Source organism: Brachyhypopomus gauderio, chromosome 12, assembly GCF_052324685.1.
Source record: "Brachyhypopomus gauderio isolate BG-103 chromosome 12, BGAUD_0.2, whole genome shotgun sequence".
Taxonomy (NCBI): Eukaryota; Metazoa; Chordata; class Actinopteri; order Gymnotiformes; family Hypopomidae; genus Brachyhypopomus; species Brachyhypopomus gauderio.
In genome coordinates, this window is record NC_135222.1 from 22849429 (window position 1) to 22868735 (window position 19307).

General features: G+C 40.4%; 1 protein-coding gene across 3 annotated transcripts; it reads left to right on the top strand.

The window, feature by feature from the left end:
• Positions 1-14043: 14043 nt before the first annotated feature.
• Positions 14044-18787, top strand: LOC143528472 (polymeric immunoglobulin receptor-like). Of its 3 annotated transcripts, XM_077024167.1 has the most exons (8): positions 14044-14305; positions 14406-14717; positions 14988-15317; positions 15598-15636; positions 15962-16060; positions 16316-16359; positions 16840-17115; positions 17381-18787. In XM_077024167.1, the coding sequence occupies exons 1-8, from the start codon at positions 14266-14268 to the stop codon at positions 17384-17386; spliced, it is 1146 nt and encodes a 381-aa protein (XP_076880282.1). In that variant the 5' UTR covers positions 14044-14265; the 3' UTR covers positions 17387-18787. The 3 variants fall into 3 exon arrangements, with proteins under 3 accessions (XP_076880282.1, XP_076880281.1, XP_076880283.1); XM_077024166.1 differs by having other exon boundaries at positions 16840-18787; XM_077024168.1 differs by lacking the exon at positions 15962-16060 and having other exon boundaries at positions 16840-18787.
• The last annotated feature ends 520 nt before the right edge of the window (positions 18788-19307 follow it).

Below are 19307 nucleotides of genomic sequence, written 5' to 3' on the forward strand. Positions count from 1 at the left end.
CGGCCAGAAATATGTGTACTGTCTCTTTAAGGGAGCGAGTTGAGCGTGCGTATGGAATATTGTTTTTTTAGCTTTCCGCCGTAGACCGAGTCAGACCACTGCTCTTTAATTTATTTCTGTAAGTAACGCATTAAATGAGCTTTGGACAACTCACCAGTTCATGTATGAACAGTGAAGTATTGCTGGAGCCCAGGTTTATTTTGGTCAACCAGCAAATAAACGGACTAAGTGGAATACCACCAGCGCGAGTATTAGGGTTGAACTAACTCCGAAAAGCAAGCAATACAAGCATATAATTAGAGTGAATAGATCTGTTTTTATGGATCGGTCACATTGTCACCGATACCCGATCTAGAATTTTTTCAGATATTAATATCGGAATCGGTGCATCCCTAATATTGACACATGTGCACGTTTTACTTTCAAGCTCCGCGCCCCCCCTGCAATAGCTCCGCGCCCCACCTAGGGGGCGCGCCCCCCACTTTGGGAACCACTGACCTAACGAATTTTAATGTTGCATTGTGTTCCACGTTTGAAAAGTGCTGGAATTTAGGCTAAAGTACTTGAAAATGTTTGAAATTGTAACTACATCGTTTCACAACAAATAGCTGTCTGACTGAACAGTTCTCGTGAAGACGTTAAGATTTGAGGGCGTTTTGAAAATAAACATCCATTAAATACTGTGATAAAAAGCGAATTATTTCCAATCATTTCGATTATATGTATAAATATTTAACTTAATTAAGTTTAACGTGCTGGAAAATATTGAAATGGACCTTGAAAGTGACGTACAAGTGCTTGAATTCCACCTTATAAAGGTGTATGAACCCTGCAAATATGACTTTGTTCATTGCGCTGAGGCGCGGCGCGCACGAAGTTACAAAATTCGAGAGGTGCACGATCTCGCGAATCAACACACATGGCTTGGGGGGCACACATGAAACTTTCTTGTCCCGGGCCCCAGCAAGACTGTCAACGGGCCTGCATACAAGTGACATCAAGGAAGTATGAAACACTTAGTAATGACGCTTGTTGATTAAACAATATTATTTAGAGTTATGTGATAGTATGTTTAAGCGTGAAACACTAATGTGCGTGAGATTGTTGGAATCTTCGTGACGAATTTAAAAAGCTAGCGCGAGCTAACCAGTTAACGGACGCTCAACGGTTTTGTAAGCTAAAGCCAATGACACCGCTCTTCCACCAAGTACTCCTGTTCACCGTTTACAAAAGTAAGTAACTTTGCTAACTGGCTAACATTTACTGTCAGTGGCCAACTTTCCTAAAGAACCTTAGCGTTCATTTTTTTATATTCATAGCTAGAAATGTGTCAATTCATACTAGCAAATACAATTATATTATTAATTTAGCATTAACTGGCTGTCATTTACAGCTGTATCAGAAATGTAATTCACGAGCTAGACAACGTTAGTGTCACTGCCTCTGGAATGGTTATGACTGTTCACTTACACTGCAACAAATTTACATTTCTAAATGCATTAATTCTGCACAGGTTTTGAATAACTAGTGAGGGTTTAATGATCTATTATATATTTAATATTTTGTTAGGAACAGCACATGACCCAGGGTACCTGCGGGTCCTTAAATAGTCTTAAAATGTCTGGAATTTTAGGAGGGGAGGCATTAAATGTATTATTATTATTAAATTATTATAAGTGTGTGTTGTTCAGTTTTTCTGTTTTATTTTACAGACAATAGGTATATTCCACAATAGTTATCATTTCCGCAACGGTCGTATACTCCGCCTGGTAGATGGCAGTAGTACATCACCTAACAGGTGGAAACAGCAGACGATGCTTTAGCTGCCTAGCAAGCTGCTTTTCTTATTTGAGGGCTGCGGCGGGAACAACAATACAAGGCTCCGATGCAGACATGGGTAAATGTCGATTCAATGACAAATGGCTGGAGGATGAAAAATATTGTGGCTGGCTGAATCCTTCAAGTGATTCATACAAGGCGCGATGTGAACCTTGCCGAAAAACATTCAAACTTAGTACAATGGGCTGTAAAGTGCTGGATTCTCCTATTAAATTTGAAAAACACAAGCGATATGATAGCACTCGTAAAAGTAATATGCACAGAGTCATTCATTTTTTTGTAATTTATGTACTTTCTGGTGCTATAAGTTGTGTTTTGTCAATAGAAAAAATTCCCAAAGTTGGAAAAAAAATCAACTACGTCATTTTCACCTGTCATTATCTCATGGATGGAGTAGAAGAAGGCTGATCTATGTTTTATGTTTCAAAGTACTTCCAGTGGCAATGTTGAAGTAATAATTAAGTTGCCTGTATGTGGTCCAGTTTTTGCACAATTTGCTGTCAAATATCCGATTTCACATGTACGGTGCCCTTGTTTGGACACTGATTCCCAAAATACCTATATTTATTTTTTCCATTTTTTTGTTCTGTTATATACTTTGATATGTGCTGATTATATGGTAGAAAAATGCCTTTTTTGATATAGTGGTTTTATTCACCACTGAATATCACCAATATCATTATCAATATCATTATTATTATTAATTGTTATTTTTTAGTTAAGTAATCAGCCCCTTAGAGTAAACATTATAAACTTTCTCAGGTTCAACCTTCCAAATCACACACCAGGCTAATTGACTCCACTAGTAGCACCATGGTTGGAAAAATGCTTTCAAGAGTTCTGTGATAGAGTTGTGGAAAGTTAGACGAAGGATACAAAAATATTGAATATGTTATAATATGTAAATACAGCTGGAAAAGTAAGACATCATTTATTTATTTTTTTTCAGGGTATAGTGTGTCTAAATATCTATACGGTATGAATACTTTCTATAGACATTGTATTTAGATAATGCCATAACAATGGATTGTGTACTGGATTACCTACCGTGGAGGAGATTGTATACTATTTGAAAACACTTTCTGCCACTTAGCTTATGTACACTATTCAAGATTAAGATTTCATAAATAATTTGATAAATTATTTTATGTTCATGTATCACAACCCTAAAATCTGCCCTTTGTCCATAGCCATTGTCTGAATTACATTTCACAAAACACATTTACCGTAATTATTTCTGGTTTTCAGAGATGCAGAAGTTGATCAGGTCAGCGCACTACAGAATTTCTAAACTGAATTGCAATTCCACATAATGTAACACACTCTGATTTTCACTAAGACTGTACTGATTATTTTCCTGTTGAAGGAGCCAGCAGTTGTAAGGGACCTTTCCACAGCTGTGAAATGGATTAGCCAGAATCGGACACAGTTACAGGGGCATGTAACAATGCCAAGATATTGGACACAGACTGAGGAAGACCGCAAATATTCCCTCATTGAGCTTCTGAAGGGAGATGGTCCAGAGACCAAGGAACCATTCATGTTCCAATCTGAATATGGAGATGACATGGAATTGTTTTTGGAAGCATGTGTTGACACACCAACATGATTGTGAGATCTGCCCGTCAGCGTCTCTTCTTCCTGTGCAGGCTCAAGAAGTTTGGAATACCTCCGGTTATCCACACCAGCTTCTATAGATGCACTATAGAGAGCATCCTAACAGGCTGCATCACTGTCTGGTATGTCAGCTGCTCTGCTTGTGACCGCAAGGCCCTTAAAGGAGTGGTGAGGACTGCAGAATACATCATAGGGAACAAACTACCAGCCTTACATGACATTTACCAGTCTCACTGCCTGAGGAAAATCCAAAAGATCAGGTTAGACAGTGGTCACCCAGCACACGGCCTGTTCAATATTATGCCATCTGGCAGGAGATTTTGCAGCATCCAAGCTAGAACAACCCGGCTACTGAACAGCTTCTATCCACAGGCTGCCAGACTTCTGAACAAACTGTGAGGCTGGAAGACCCAAATTTTAAATTTTACATACTTTATTTATTCTGATATCGCTGCTATGGACAACTTCTCTAGGTCACTTTGGACAGATTGGGTTTCTGAGATGTTCTGACTGTGCAAAGGTTTCTGCATATGGCCTCCTGCATATCTCATGTGTGTATATATATCAGTAGCGAACCGTGACCATTAAACCTGGGCTCGCTTCCATCCACCCCCCCCCCCCCCCCCGAAAAAAAATTAGTTTCCTAATTAACTGCAATAAAGAAAAAATTGAGACGACAGTACAGCTTTAGAAACGCAATAAACAATAATATCTGTACTAGATAACTTCTTAAGCAAAATAAGGTTCCAACAAAATAAGGTTCACAGCTCCGTGTTCCTCGGGAGCGGAATATGTAAACAACGCACACAAGGGCATCAAAGGACTGAATCGAAACTAGCTAGCGGTGGTATGCTAATATCAGCTAGCGCCACCACAGCGGGCGGAAATGATCATACAGTTAAGCCCGCCTACTAAGAGGGAAAATATGATTGGTTAATTTTACTGTCATTTGAAACTGGTATTGCGCTGAATTATAACTGCCAGGCCCTCTGTAAATGAACAGCGGGCATCACAGTCCTGATAGGGGGAGACAGGTTCACAGGCTTCCACTTAACCCCTCACCTTCCAACACAGATTAAATAGACATGGTTGAATAAATTATTTGCTTATATTTTTGTAATTGTTTAGATGTCGATTGTCAAACTGTAAGCAGATAAAATAAAATTGGATAAATTATATATATTTGTTTTAAGAATATTTTTAGGCCCTCTGAAAGGGCATAGAGGGCCCTGACGGTTCCCTGTACATTTGTGTGTATGCTTTGTGTATATTCGCTTGTGTTTTCGTTGCTGCTAAATGTACATTTTGTGTATATTCTCTTGTTTTCGCAATTTGCATCGTTTTTGTACTGTTTTTGCCACTATACGTGATGCTGCTCTGCTGTAGAATTATTATCTGAGCCTCACCCCAAGCATTTCAATGCATGTTATGTCCCGACATGATGTGCAAATGACAAATAAACTTGAAACTAGCTAGTTAGCTAGCTGTTTTTAATCAGTATTTTTAGCCTTGACTTCCAATCATCTAGGCTCTGTTATTTTATAAAATATAAATCGATACATGGATAAATAGATAAACATAAGCGCGAAGCATAATATTCTTTATGGAAATCTGATTCGTAAATCCATACAAGGACACCCGTTTCCGGTCCCCGCTGGAGTTACGTCACTTCCTGCCCAAACGTGGAGCTGCCTCCAGCTGGAGCTCGCCCAGCCTTCTGCAGCCAGGTACTCTTGGAAAAGACACGGAAACCTCAATGCGTAGTAAAATAAACTCCACAACGGGCATGTGTGGAAATAAAATAATAAAGGCAACAAAAAGATAGCAGAAAATACAACGCACAAAACCCAAACTGGACCGCAAACGTGCGGGGAAAATAATAAAGAGAACTAAAACAATCGCAGAAAATTCTCAAAATGAAAAACCCGGAAAAATAAAATAAAAGATCAAACATGACTGCAAACGTGCAGGGGAAAAATAATGAAGGGAACTGAAATCATGGAAACACACTCAACGCCAAAAAAGAAAATAAAACAAAAGACGCCAGAAGAAGTAGCTGACTGGCAGGCAAACGCCACAACAAACAAAAACCCTTAACAAACTAAAACATAAACTGATAGGAAGAAACCAGTAGGGGGAAAACTTGAGGAAGGCCAGAGAGCCTTTATTATTTATTTATTTATCTCCATTATTCTAATTCAATAAAACAACAGTGTCACAGTTAAATGGCCTAAATGGGCCATTTGGAAAGCTCGGCAGTGCAAATTTTTTTACAGGTAATGAGTTCTGTGATTAGTCTAATGAGTAGGACAGGTGCGGTGAACACCTGATTTGCTTTCTGCACAAAAAATGCATTCAAAGAATTTCATGATTGCACTATTTCAAATTATTCTAATTCGTTGACCAGCACCTGTATCTTAGGACCACTATTATTTACATTATATATGCTACCATTGGGTTATAAACAAACATGGTGTCAACTAGGCCTGTGTTGAAAAAATCGATTTTCCGATTCAGAATCGATTCGCATATGATGATCTGATTATCGATTCGTACGTCCAAAGATCGATTTTTTGTGAACTTTTACCCCCGCCTCGTCACTGAATTCACGCAGGCGTGCTCGGTCTAACTAACTGTAAAACAACATGGCGACGGACAGTGACGGTAACGACGATAGTCAAATCGGCAATCTAAAAACAGAAGGACAGTTTATCCAGTGTCAGTGACTATTTACAGTTAGTCCATGTCACTGACAGTTTACCCAGTGTTTTTACAGTTTAAAAAAGTTAAAAATGCTCTTGTAACGTTGGGCGCAAGGCGATGGACGAGACAGAATCCTTTGCACTTTCCAAATCGTTACGTTTATTACATTTACCGAAGCGCAGACAGCGCACATAAAACACGTTTACATAGAACATGTGTGACTCAAACAACGACGAGCACAGGACGCTGCGCGAACGCACATTAAATGGACAAACCACACAAACCCCACGTGATGACGAGACGAGCCACAGGTGAGGATTATCACAAGACGCACCCGCGGAGATACGCAGACGAGTAGACGCAGACAACGTTAACACACGCCCAACAGGGAGGGGTCCGGGACCGTAACGTGACAGTTCTGTTATTATATTCTTACTTTAAAGAAAAATACATGTTTACATTTTATACTTTCAGTTTATTAAGTGTGAGCACTTTTAAAATAAAAATGCATTTGGTAGCAACAGCTTTTGGGTGACTTCTTAATTATTTCAATCATAATAATAATGCACTGGTTAGTGTCCCAGTAGGAGTCCACTGTTGCAGATATAGACACCTCAAAGATGTCCTCTGTTTATTGTCCTGGATTACCTTTCTTGAAGGTAGATTTATGATTACCCTTTTCACCAGTCTTCCAGCCATCAGTAACTACCAACTACCAGTAACTATTTGCTTTTTTAACATAGTTAAAACTATTTGTTTTAACATGTTGCTTCTGTACATAGTCAGGAAACAGCTCAAATAAATACATTTTTAATAACACTAAACCCCGAATTGGATCGAATCGGATAGAATCGATTAAATCGGATTAAATCGAAATAAATCGATTCTTAATATTCAGAATCGGAATCGGATCGATTCTTGGAATTTGAATCGATACCCAGCCCTAGTGTCAACCTTCACTGCTATTAAGATGACACTCAACATTACATATCAACCAAACCTGATGACAAACTCAGTTTAGGAAAAATTGAGGCCTGCGTAAGATATGTTAAATGCTGGATGTCGCTAAATTTTCTCCAACTTAATAGTTGTAATTTCAATGCATCACCTCTAAGTGTCGCTAATTGAGGAAAACACATTATAAACATGCGTACCCTTTAAGTGGAAGTGTCGTGGGAGTACGCACTTTCTCACATTCAAATCACATTTAGTACATCTGACCGTTTGCGTGAAACATAAGCCCTATCCGGACGGGATTAGTTTCTCAGGGGGTCCTGGGGTAATTTTCACTTTTACGGGGGGTCCTCTGTGATTTTAATCCCGTCCGGAACGAGCATGTCCGTGTTTTTCTCAGACGTCCTCAGAGAAAATTACAGGCGGAATTACCTACTGTTTTTCGCTGTACTCCGTGGTCGTCTGGTAATTTTAGTCCCGTCCGGATCCACATGTCTGAGTTTATACATGCAGACATCACCTCGCGTTTAATAAAACAGCTATATGTCCACTGCCACGCACCGTAGTTACACGTTGGGCGCGCGTTTTCACGGAGATCCACGTAAAGACAGCGGCGAGCGAAAATGGATTTACTGGATTTTTTAATGGATTTATTTTATTTTATTTAACGGATTTATTTAGCTATTTACATTCATTAGCGATTTTTTATAATGTGTTTTCTGTATTGGTTTAACAAAATAGCTTAACTTAAACGGAGATCTTAAATGCTGAACTGAACAGTAGTAAAGTTAAAAGTTAAAAATGAATCATCAGAGTTGGCAGTGTGACATTATTAAACATGCTATCACGTGACAAGGCGATGTCATGTGACCGAGAAAGCCAAAAACTCACGGGTCCTCCTGTTTTTTCAATTGCTGTCCGGATGCAAGAGTTTTATCACTGAGTACAAGGGTGAAATATTTTTCACAGACGTCCCCCTGAAAAACTAATCCCGTCCGGATAGGGCTATAGTGTACGCAATGTTTTTGTGCGTACACACCGTTCGTACATGAGGCCCCAGGTGTGTAGGCATAGAGTCCAACTGGCAGGAGGTGGCTCTAGAGGTCTTAATGAGTTGTGAAACAAAACTATTTTGCACATTAGTAAAAACATAAATAACTGACTATCTTGTATAAAACTTGGGTCATTTTTTGATGTCACAGGAACAGCCTGAAACTGAGAATAAATTAAGTCAATCTTTTGATTAAACAAATCCTGAAACCGGGAGCAGAGTTCAGGTGACTGAGTCAACAGAGGGCACTTCACAGGTTGAACAAACTTGTTGACCATAGAAAAAGGGTTTTGATATTACCATGAGCATTCTGAATAATATTTGAATAATAAAATGATTTAGCTTTCTGCAATTCCTCCTTGTAGCGCACAATGTAGGTATGCTGACGAACCAACGTTCGATGCGAAAAATTCTGACTCAGTAATGTGTTCCAAACTACGTTGTACTTTTGTAAGGGTGTCATATAACATCACTCCTCACTGCCTAGCAGGTGTATGATTTTTCCTGAATAATACTGTGACTTTGTCAAGCACAACCCAGCCAGTCATCAGGCACTGCTAATAGTCAACTCTGAGGCGATTTCAGGTCGGGAGACCAGCGATAAGATACTTTGTTGTTTTCAAGCGGTCTGTTTTCTTCATCAACGCTCCGGACACCATCGAAATATATGTGGACCTAAAAATACAGCTTTTATCTCAATACTGACCAAATTGAGATAAAAGCTCGAAATCCGTGCAGACGAAAGTATTTTACTAGACCGCGGAAAATAAGTAGTCATGATTGACATTTGTGTATCGAACGTCACGGTAGCTAGCAACTTTAGGCTAAAAGCGGCGTCTCGGTTTAACTCGTTCCCACAGTGTTTTCTTGAAATCAGTACTGATACCAGTGTTGTGTAGTTTAATCTCATTGTTTTCTGATATAACTTGTTGTTAAATGGTAATATAGTTAACATCACTTCGAATTAGATTATGATTATGATTAATTATTAATTATGATTAATTAGAATTAGATTATGTGAATTTCAGTCACACGACTTCTATTGTAATCAATGTATTATATTTTAATGTGATACATGATATTATAAATATCATAACTATCAATTCTCAACCAATTTTCAAAATCCAGGTATCATTTTAAAGGTATATTTCAGCTCTGTCTAGATATGTGATTCTTGTAAAGCTTGGGGCTGTTTGAAAATTTTGTCATCATACCTACACAATGTGATCTCGATAAGCGAGGCCATGCACACTCAAGCCAGTTTTTTTCCAACGACGTTCAAGTTGCCGACCAATACCTTTTTATTTGCGCAATTCAGGTGTATACCAAGGAGCAGGATGTGTAAAACTAAAAGTACGTTTTGAGAGGGGCCATTTGATTTAAGATATTTGAAAGTGTTCCGTCATAATGCAAGACTAAAGAGTGGTTTAATACATTCAGGTGTAGGAACTTGGTTTAGCATGTCATCAAGGACTGTTGAACTGATATTCTTTAAATTCCTAAAAGTAAACTGGTGTGGTTCACGTTGCCCTCGCTAACAATTAGGAATCAAAAAAAAAAAAAAACTGCCTAGTGATCTGAAATAAATAAATCAATGGCATGTAAGTTGTTAAGAGAGAGACCTGTGAAGCAGAAGTCACACGTGTGTAGGAAAATCCACATGTTGTATAACATATCTGGACAAATATCTCAAGGGGGCAATTGTGATGACATCCAAGGTGACCATTTCAGTGGGTAAATAAAAAACAGTTACTTAACCAATGAAAATTAGGGGTGGGACGCGATTAAATCGAATTAATTGGAAGCGTTGTAATTAATTATCGAAATTAATCGCATTTTAATCACATTTCAGTATTTAACATGAGAAATATTAATTTAAGTTTGAATGATGAATGAATCAATGAACATAATCATAAACTTCAACATCTTGTTTATTTTTCCACCAGTCTACTACACAGACCAATAGATGAGTGCAGAAAACAGAGCAAACAGTTTTCAGAACACTGGAAATTCTGACCAAAAATGTTGTTTAATTTTGGGAGTTTTGCTCAGGATATTGGAATAAGAATAACTGAAGTAAATCAGAAGATGTTTTTTAATACCATTTTAGATGGTAGACTTTCTTTAATTTCCCGGGCCTCTGCCACAGGCATCTCCATAGTGCCTAGAAGTGGTCTTCTGCATGCTCAAAGCAAATGACTGGATCTTCCATTCATCATCTAAAATATGAGCTGTCACACCAAGATAATTCTTGTTGCTAACAGAGGTCCAGTGATCCCCAGTCAGAGCTACATTTGTGGCTCTCTTCACAATAACCTGTTTTACTTCTGTTTCCTCATCATACAGTTGCTGGATTTACTTCGACATTGTCTTTCTGGATGGCAGTTCGTAGCGCGACTCCGCCCACCTCGCGCGAACCTCCGTGAACGGCAGAAGCTTGCCACATCTAAAGCCTTTGACCACAGAGAGTGGTCTACAGTCCACAGCAATCCATCCCGCCAGTGAATTGGTCAATTTGTCTGACATGGACTTTGACATTTTGTTTCTTAATTTGAACCCCGACATGTGGTCGAGTGTTGACTGGCGACACTGTTTGCTCGTACTAGGAATACATTTAGCAGCTAAGTTATCATTACTGACCTGCGCGTTAGCCCCAACATGTTTTGCGTTGAGGTGGTAACGAAGGGTGGAAGTGCTCCTGTGATAAGCGAACTCCTTCCTACATAAAGTGCAAATAAGACTATTTTTGTTTGTACTTCCATCTGGAAGTTTCTTATATTTAAATTTCCCATCCACCAGCGTAGCCTCTTCAGTCATCTCCATCATGCTCATCTTATTGTGCGTCCATATAATCTGTATGCCTGGAACTCGTGCACTGAGAAACATTCCACGGTGCAAAAGTGTCATGCGTTAAAATGCGTTCATTTTTTAAGTTTGTTATTTTCTCTGTAATTAATTAATCGAAATTAACGCGTTAAAGTCCCACCACTACTAAATACATGAGAGATCCTAGGTTGTGCGTTTACATCAGGGGTGCCCAATACGTCGAACGTGATCTACCGGTCGATTGCGAAGGAAGAGTGGGTAGATCGCATGACATTAAAAAGTAGTAGATGAATGACTGACTGAATAGTGGATGAATCTATATGAATCTAGTGGATGAATCTGCACTGACGGTTGTATTTTGATTGACATACATGGTAGCCAATCTGACGTCTAGGGTTTGACACACAACGCCACCCCCCCCCCGGTCAACAATCAACACACGCCGCCGCCGACGAGGTGAACAAACTGGTGCAACGAGAGGAAAGAGCACTAATGAAGCTGCGGAAAGATGCAAATGGACGGAGCGTGGCGAAGACGAAAACGACGGAGCGGCTACAAGCTGATCGCCAAGAATGAGCGGCGAGTGTACTGGCCGGAGACGCGGAGCGGCACCGCCTGCATCGACGACGCACAACCAATGACGGCGATGGAGGCCGCCGAGGAGCGGGGACACAACGCGGGTCAGAACAGCGTACTTGCGGAGCGTGCTACGCCGGCTTGCAGCGAAATAGCGGCATGTGCCCCGGGCCGGAACAAACTCATTACACCGCTGCAACTGCCCATGTATGATGGACTTTCCGACTGGGCTGAGTACAATGCTCAGCTGAAGATCACAGCGAACAGAATGGGATGGTCGGACTACGAAACAGCGGCACATTTGTGCTCATCACTGCAAGGCCATGCTAAACGTACGATCATTGAACTGAGAGAGGAGGAACACGACAATCTAACCGTGCTGCGCAACGCGCTGAGGGCGCGCTTTGGCAGGCAGCCGTTGAGTGCCGCAGCGAGGCAGAGACTGACACTAAGTCGGCACGCACGAGGCGAATGCCTCTCGCTATTGGCAGCTGACATCACGCTGCTGGTATGGCAGGCGTATCCGGCATTCCCAGAGGAAGTCAGACAAAGGTTGGCCTTAGACAGGTTCGTGGAGGCTGTGATGGAAATTTGATGATTTATGTCAGGCTTTCTTAGTATATATTAAACACACTAGATGTAGGTGTTAGAGATCTTTTTACATATACGTGTTAACCATCCTCGTGGCTTCAGTAGGCCTCGGATGTGTTTGTGCGCTCTCTGGATGGCCTCGGCTTAGTCTTAATCTGATGTTCCCTGGTGTTCCTAAACTGACCTCGCTGGAGGTGCCGGCCGGTTCCTCCTAATCATCTCTCGGAAGGGACCACGGCGGCACTCAGTCCACCATGCCATCACGAGGATGCTGAGCGTGGAGGGGGCATGTGAGGGGAGAGGCTAATATGCATCTGTCAAATCAGTTATAATTAGGTCATGTATTGTCCAATCACATTTAGTTAATCACCTCATGTTCACCTCATGGACACCGTGTGTATTGATGATTAAAAGTATAAAAGATGATAGTTCGGAGTGGGGAATTAGCTCTCTTTTGCAGACGCCTTGTGTGTATGTAACTGAGATCTCTGGATTAATCCATACTTTGGTAATGGATAATTTTATTATCTTACCCAACTGCTTCTGACTTTTATTGTGCTCACCATTTAAGGGTTTCAGAATTTCTAACACAAGGCATTGGAACCTTTTGAGCTACAAACGCATGTCCTGCTGAAGGACCCGGCGTCACTGGATTTGGCGATCGAAGAGGTGGAGAGGGCGGAGCTGGTGCTTTCCAGAGGACCCACAATGCGTCCGCGCTACCTTCACGCCGACTGGGTATAAATGGACTATACACCCCCCTGATGGTCAATGACAAGCTGGTGAGTGCCTTAATCGACACCGGGTCAGCTGTTTCTGTGTTACGCTACAACACTAGGGCAATTAGGTCTAATGTTAGGATTTTGGGTGGTGCAAAAATTAGCCTTACCACAGTAACGGGTGAGAGGCTTGTGCTCGGCGAACACACTTTAGCGAAGGTAGACTTCGGGCGGGGGCCCTTCGTACATAAGTTTTGTCTCGGTGATACCTGCGACGAATGCATATAGGACTGGACTTTTTGAGACGTGCAGAGGCCGTTATAAACTGCGAGACCGGGGGAGTTTCATTTAGTGGTTGGCCATCGGTGGTACGTCTAGAGGGCAATTTGGCACGCAGGGTCGCCAACCGAGGTGGCGAAATTTTGAGTCTGAGGTTATGGGTGAAGTCTGCAAATTGCTAGGGTCGTTGTCCATGGGTCAGCAGGTGTGGTTGTATAACCCTAAACGGTCAAGGGGCCTATGCCCGAAGCTACAGTCCAGTTGGTTGGGACAGTGTTATGTGATAAAGCAGCTCAGTGAGGTTGTGTATAGGGTTAAATATACACGCACGCACGGCACTCCAGGCCACAGAGGGCCCGTGAACCACCCCGTCTCTTGGGTGACTGTCACCGGATTTCCTATTTAGGGTCGCTGGGACGGCTGACTATGGGGGGGGCTATGTGACGGCGCTGGGAATATGGACTTATGCGCTCCGCCACCGACTAGTGGAGGATGCTGGGAAATGTCAGGGTGGGAGATTTACGTTTGTTAATGTTCCTTAACATGTCAATTCATGCATCTTTGTGTTAGCAGTTCATTATGTGGGAATGCTTAGGGGACATTTTGTTGGGGAGAGTAAAAATCACCATCCATGATAATTGTGTGCAGTGATATGGCATGACTGCCGCCAAAGCACCTGTGGAAGAAAAAGAAAGTAAGTACTGTAAGTATAGTTATTACTGTTGATGTTCAATAAAGAGCATTTCTCACAAAATGAGCTTCCTGAGTGAGTCTCCTTCTTCACCGGCGTCACAATATATTTTGCACACAGGAAGGTGGTGACATCAGTGGGTGTTATAAAGGGAACTGAGAGATGTGTGTAGTGGCGGGCAAAGAGAGGCTGAACAATCTAAGCAGCTGTTTATTTTCTGTTTGTTTTTGTTGTGATTGGATAAATGTACTTAATCTTTTTTCTGTTGAGCATAGCTTTGAAGTCTGATCAGAACCAACAACCGGTTTACACATTTGGGTTTTGAGATTTCTACTGAGAGAAAAGAAAATTAATTTCACCCAACAACATTGTGGAATAAATGTTATATAAACAGTCAATCTAGATTAAATTTTTTTAGGATGAAGATCCTCCTTATCTTCGCGTTCTACCTATTTTCAGGTCAGAGATTCAACTTCAAATTAAGATGTTATAGATATCAGTGAACCATAGTTGTTTTGGTGCAGTACTGTAGATAAACATGATAAAATGTGATTGACAGGTCCGGTGGGCTGCGTTGATGTGATTGGTTACTCTGGAGGACACCTTGAGATTTCTTGTAGGAGAGAGATTTATGGAATGTCCAGCTATGTTTTCTTTTGTAAAAGGAACTTCAGAAACGACTGTGAACATTTGATTTATACTCAGACTCTGGAAATTAACCAGTGGGTTTATAAGGGGAGATTTGCTCTAGCTACTGATTCTGGAGGTATAACAGTGATCATAAAGCAGCTGGACTTACATGATGCTGGACTGTATCAGTGTGGAGATGTTGGAGGGTGGCACCATGATATAAACCTGAAGGTGAACACAGGTGAGACGTTCATGTCCTCTAATGTTTGTGAATTTTGCCATTTAACACATGCTTGAAATTATTCATGCAAAACCAAATGCTTCTTTTACAAACAATTGATGTTTTATGCATCAGTAGCAATTCGTAAAACCAAAAACACAATGAGATCCGTCCTTTTACTTTTAGAATAATTCTACAGCAGGATTGTTCAAATTCAGCAAAACAATCATAGACAAACAATGAGGATGCTGAGTTTTTTAACCAGACTGATTAATTCTGTATGATTGACAGATCGATGTTGTACAGCAATAAAGACCATACCAAGTTATTTAGGAGAGACCACCACCATCAGCTGTACGTATCCAGAGGTGTTTGAGTCATATGTGAAGGGCTTTCACAAGCTGAAAGGTGACATTATTGATGGAATTATTGAAAGCAGTGGATCAGAGTCTCACAGCACCAGGTTCTCCATGTCTGATGACAGAGGTGCTAAAGTCATCACTGTGAACATCAGTGATGTGAGTGAATCTGATGGAGGAGTTTATTACTGTGGAGTGAGAAATGAAGTAGAATCATTCAGCTATCATTCTCTCTTCACACAAATTCAGCTACATGTTAATGGTGAGATACAAACTTTCTTCTATTTTGGAAATATGAGAACAGTGGGAATCTTTCAGGCTTAATTTGAAAGGTATTCTTTCTTTCTCTTACAAAAATCTTCAGATTTCAGTTTCATATTGGGAAAATTCAGCTCATTCTATTGTATTCTGAGAAAAAACAAAAACTGATACACTTGAATAGATATATTTGTATAATGACTGCTGAAAGTTGGTATTAATATGGTGTCTGTATTTTCTGAACAACACTGAACACTGTGAACTCCACCATTACTATATTCAAGAAGAAAGAATCCCCAGAGAGAATCCAGAAAGCCAGAATGGTAAGATGTTACAATATATACAGACCAGTTCCTGCAACATCATAGAGTGGAACTGGGTAACACCTAATGTAAACCACTTAATCCAAATGGGCAGCCTTGTCTGTCTTCTGCGAAATGTGACATACTTAATGAATTGGTGAGATACATTACTTATGTAGCTAAGTATGGTTAATTCACTCTGTACCTTATGCTACCTTATTCACAAATGAAGTTAATGTGGCTAGTGAAGGATAGGGTCTGCTTAGTATCCAGATAAATCATCAGCCATGTGTGTGTGTGTGTGTGTGTGTGTGTGTGTGTGTGTGTGTGTGTGACTCATGTCCAGATTACTCTATCACCATCGTCCTGTGTGTGTGTGTGATTCTGCTGCTGATTGGGTGTTTAGCATTGCTGAGCAACAAACTGAGATACATGAAGACACTAGGTACTATATTCACACACAGTGCAAATGATGTGACCTCAAAATTAGGTCTGGGATCTTTTGACAATGTGCCCTTTAAAGCTTTCAACTTAGTCAGACTGTATTTTATTAGATGTTAAACATACAGGATAAATTAATTCATGAAACCATCTCTATGTATGCATAAACATAATTTAATTTAATTATGTGATGTTGTTGCTTGTGGTAATAATTAGTGATATGTTTGTATTCAATGGCACATGACCTTGTCCTTCATAGGCTCCACCAAGTCCACAGACAGCCAAAAGAGCGTAAACTCAGGAGTGAGTACTTTGAAGTGTGTGTGTGTGTGTCTGTATGCATGCATCTGCATATGTATTTTCACACGCAGGTGTGTGTGTGTATGTGTGTGTGCATGGACATGCATTCGCATATGTATTTTCACACGTAGGTGTGCGTGTGTGTGTGTGTGTGTGTGTGGGTGTGCTTACTTCCTGTTCCTGTAAGCAGTCTAGTGGGTGTGATGACCTCATTTAATCTATTTCCAGATAATGTCCTTCAGTTCCTATTCATCTACAGGTCTTCAGTGGGAGTTCTTCAGATAGTTAATTTGTTACTTTTAGAGTCTAATACAGAAAATTTTCCCATGATAGATTAAAATGAAGTACAGGGAAGATCATTATTATGAATTATGTATTGAATGTCTGTGTGTGTGTGTGTGTGTGTGTGTGTGTGTGTGTGTGTGTGTGTGTGTGTGTGTGTGTTGTGAGAGATGATTTCTAACAGTTTGCTTGTCTCCTTAGATTTCCCAGACTGAGATTATATATGAGGAGATTAAAGATCCTAAACCCAGCACAGACATCAGAGCTCCTGCAGAGCTTCACTCTACTGTCCAAGTACCCACAATTATCTCTGTTCATCCAAACACTGTTTATGTCACTGCACAGTTACCCACAATCCTGTCTGATCCTGGCAGCGTGAGGTATTCCACAGAACTGCCAGCTATAATTCCAGCTGGTAGACCTTCTACTCCAGCAAGCTTCTCTGACCCTGCTGACATACCAGATGTTACTGTGCAGGTACCCACACAAATTTAGCCTATTAGACACCTGTCGCTAATTAGGTTAGAAGACCTCCCTTGTGTATACCCTGTTGCGAAGTATTTCTGTCATTCTCTGAAAGCATACCAAGCATTATATTATTCTCTGATTCGATCTGGTTAGTGTTTCTCTGTTTTCTCCTTTTGTTTTTGCGCTCTGGTACCTCTGCTCGGTTGGATTGTTTATGTGTACGGACCTGGACTGCCCTCCACCTCTCTTTGGATTTCCCTTTCGACTATTAAAGTGTTAATTTTTTAATTAATTAATTTTCCAGCATCACACACACAGTGATAGATACATTTGTACCCATAATCCACTTTTTAACGCTACTTACCATGTGCACATCACGGAAACTGTACACGCCACTGAACATGTGTGTGTGTGTGAACACACCACTGAACATGTAAATACTACATTATGTGTACATGCCTCTGTATGAGAACACGTACACTGTATTACACCCAGAACTACAGTGCTTGTGTGAGAAAAGCCAGTCTGCAACAGAAGTGAAGCAAAATGAAAGAGGCGTCTCTGGAGAGACGTCTGGAGAGATACCAACACACAAATGAACCCAGATCATCATCTTAACAACTGGATGTAGTACTGACTAATGCTTGTGTGTGCTGGATGTTGTACTGACTGATATTTGTGAGTACTGGATGTGGTACTGTCACGTATAGCCCTGCCTCCATGTCCCTGACCAGTAACATAGAATTCACAGACCAGGTGTCTGTGATGTGCACCCCCAATAATGTAATGCTACTGAACACCTCCACAGCCTTGTGGTTAATGAGAAGAGGGGTGTGGCAGTTTTGAGCTAGCAGAAGATGTGTCATGTCAGTGTGGGGCACGTTGGGAGTGTTTCTTAACCCTGCTTTGGAGCATTTAACAAGTAAAGCGTCATCTTGTGGGTTTCCATCTTTGCTGATACTACAATATAATTTGCACACAGGAAGGTGGTGACACCAATGTGTGTTATAAAGGGAACTGAGAGATGTGTCAGAGATTCTTCTTCAAAATAAGGATGGAAAAATTATGAGAAATTTATTTTGGTTAGACAACTTATTCCCTGCTGATAGCACAACAGTCTGAGTTAATTTCTTTTATCTATCAACAAATATTCTTGTGTTGATTTAAGTAAATTTTCATGCTCCATGGGCTGTATTGTTTCCTCAGGAAACCTTGTTTCTCTCAGAAACTGACTGAGGTAATCCATTCTGTAATCATAAAAAACTGTAACTGAGAAAATTTATCTAGTAATGTATACATGCATTATAAACACATAGAAACCTAGCAGATGACCAAGGATTCTGGAAAATTGGTACTCTTCTCTGAAGTTGGGACGGGCCACTTCAGGGCTTGTAATGACGTAGAAACATCAAAAGGTCAATGATTGATGATTGTAAACATGATTTGATACAAAGATCAATGAAATGCTGATTCTTTGAGTAAAGATGGGCAGATGACCTTCAGTTACATGTATGAGAAATAGACTGAAATGTTTAAAAACAATGTTCCAATGTACCTGTACCTGGGGGAGGTGTGATGACGCTGTAACGCTACTCCTCACGAGACAGAGTGCAATCAGCAAGATGGCGGCTCACACTATCTAACTAAAAAACAAACATGAGAAAATGACATTTAACAAGTAAAGCGTCATCTTGTGGGTTTCCTTCTTTGCTGATACTACAATATTTATACATATAATTTGCACACAGGAAGGTGGTGACACCAATGTGTGTTATAAAGGGAACTGAGAGATGTGTCAAGAGATTCTACTTCAAAATAAGGATGGAAAAATTAATTTTGTTAGACAACTTATTCCCTGCTGATAGCACAACAGTCTGAGTTAATTTCTTTCATCTATCAACAAATATTCTTGTGTTGAGTTTAAACTTGTGTTGTTTTGCGGGTCTAAAGTGACCCACTACCATGTTTAGCTGTAGAAAAAATACCCTAAACTATCTTTTTCCAACTTGAAATTTTATGACTTTTCCTAAAGGGACCCAATCATTAGAAAAATTGATCATTTGTTTTTATGTTTCCAAGTGTGCTGTACACCACTACTATCCTAACATTGTCTAATGGGTCAATTTGGACCCGTGAATTATAAAAGCATTTACATTTATGGCATTTGGCAGACGCCCTTATCCAGAGCGACTTACATTTTT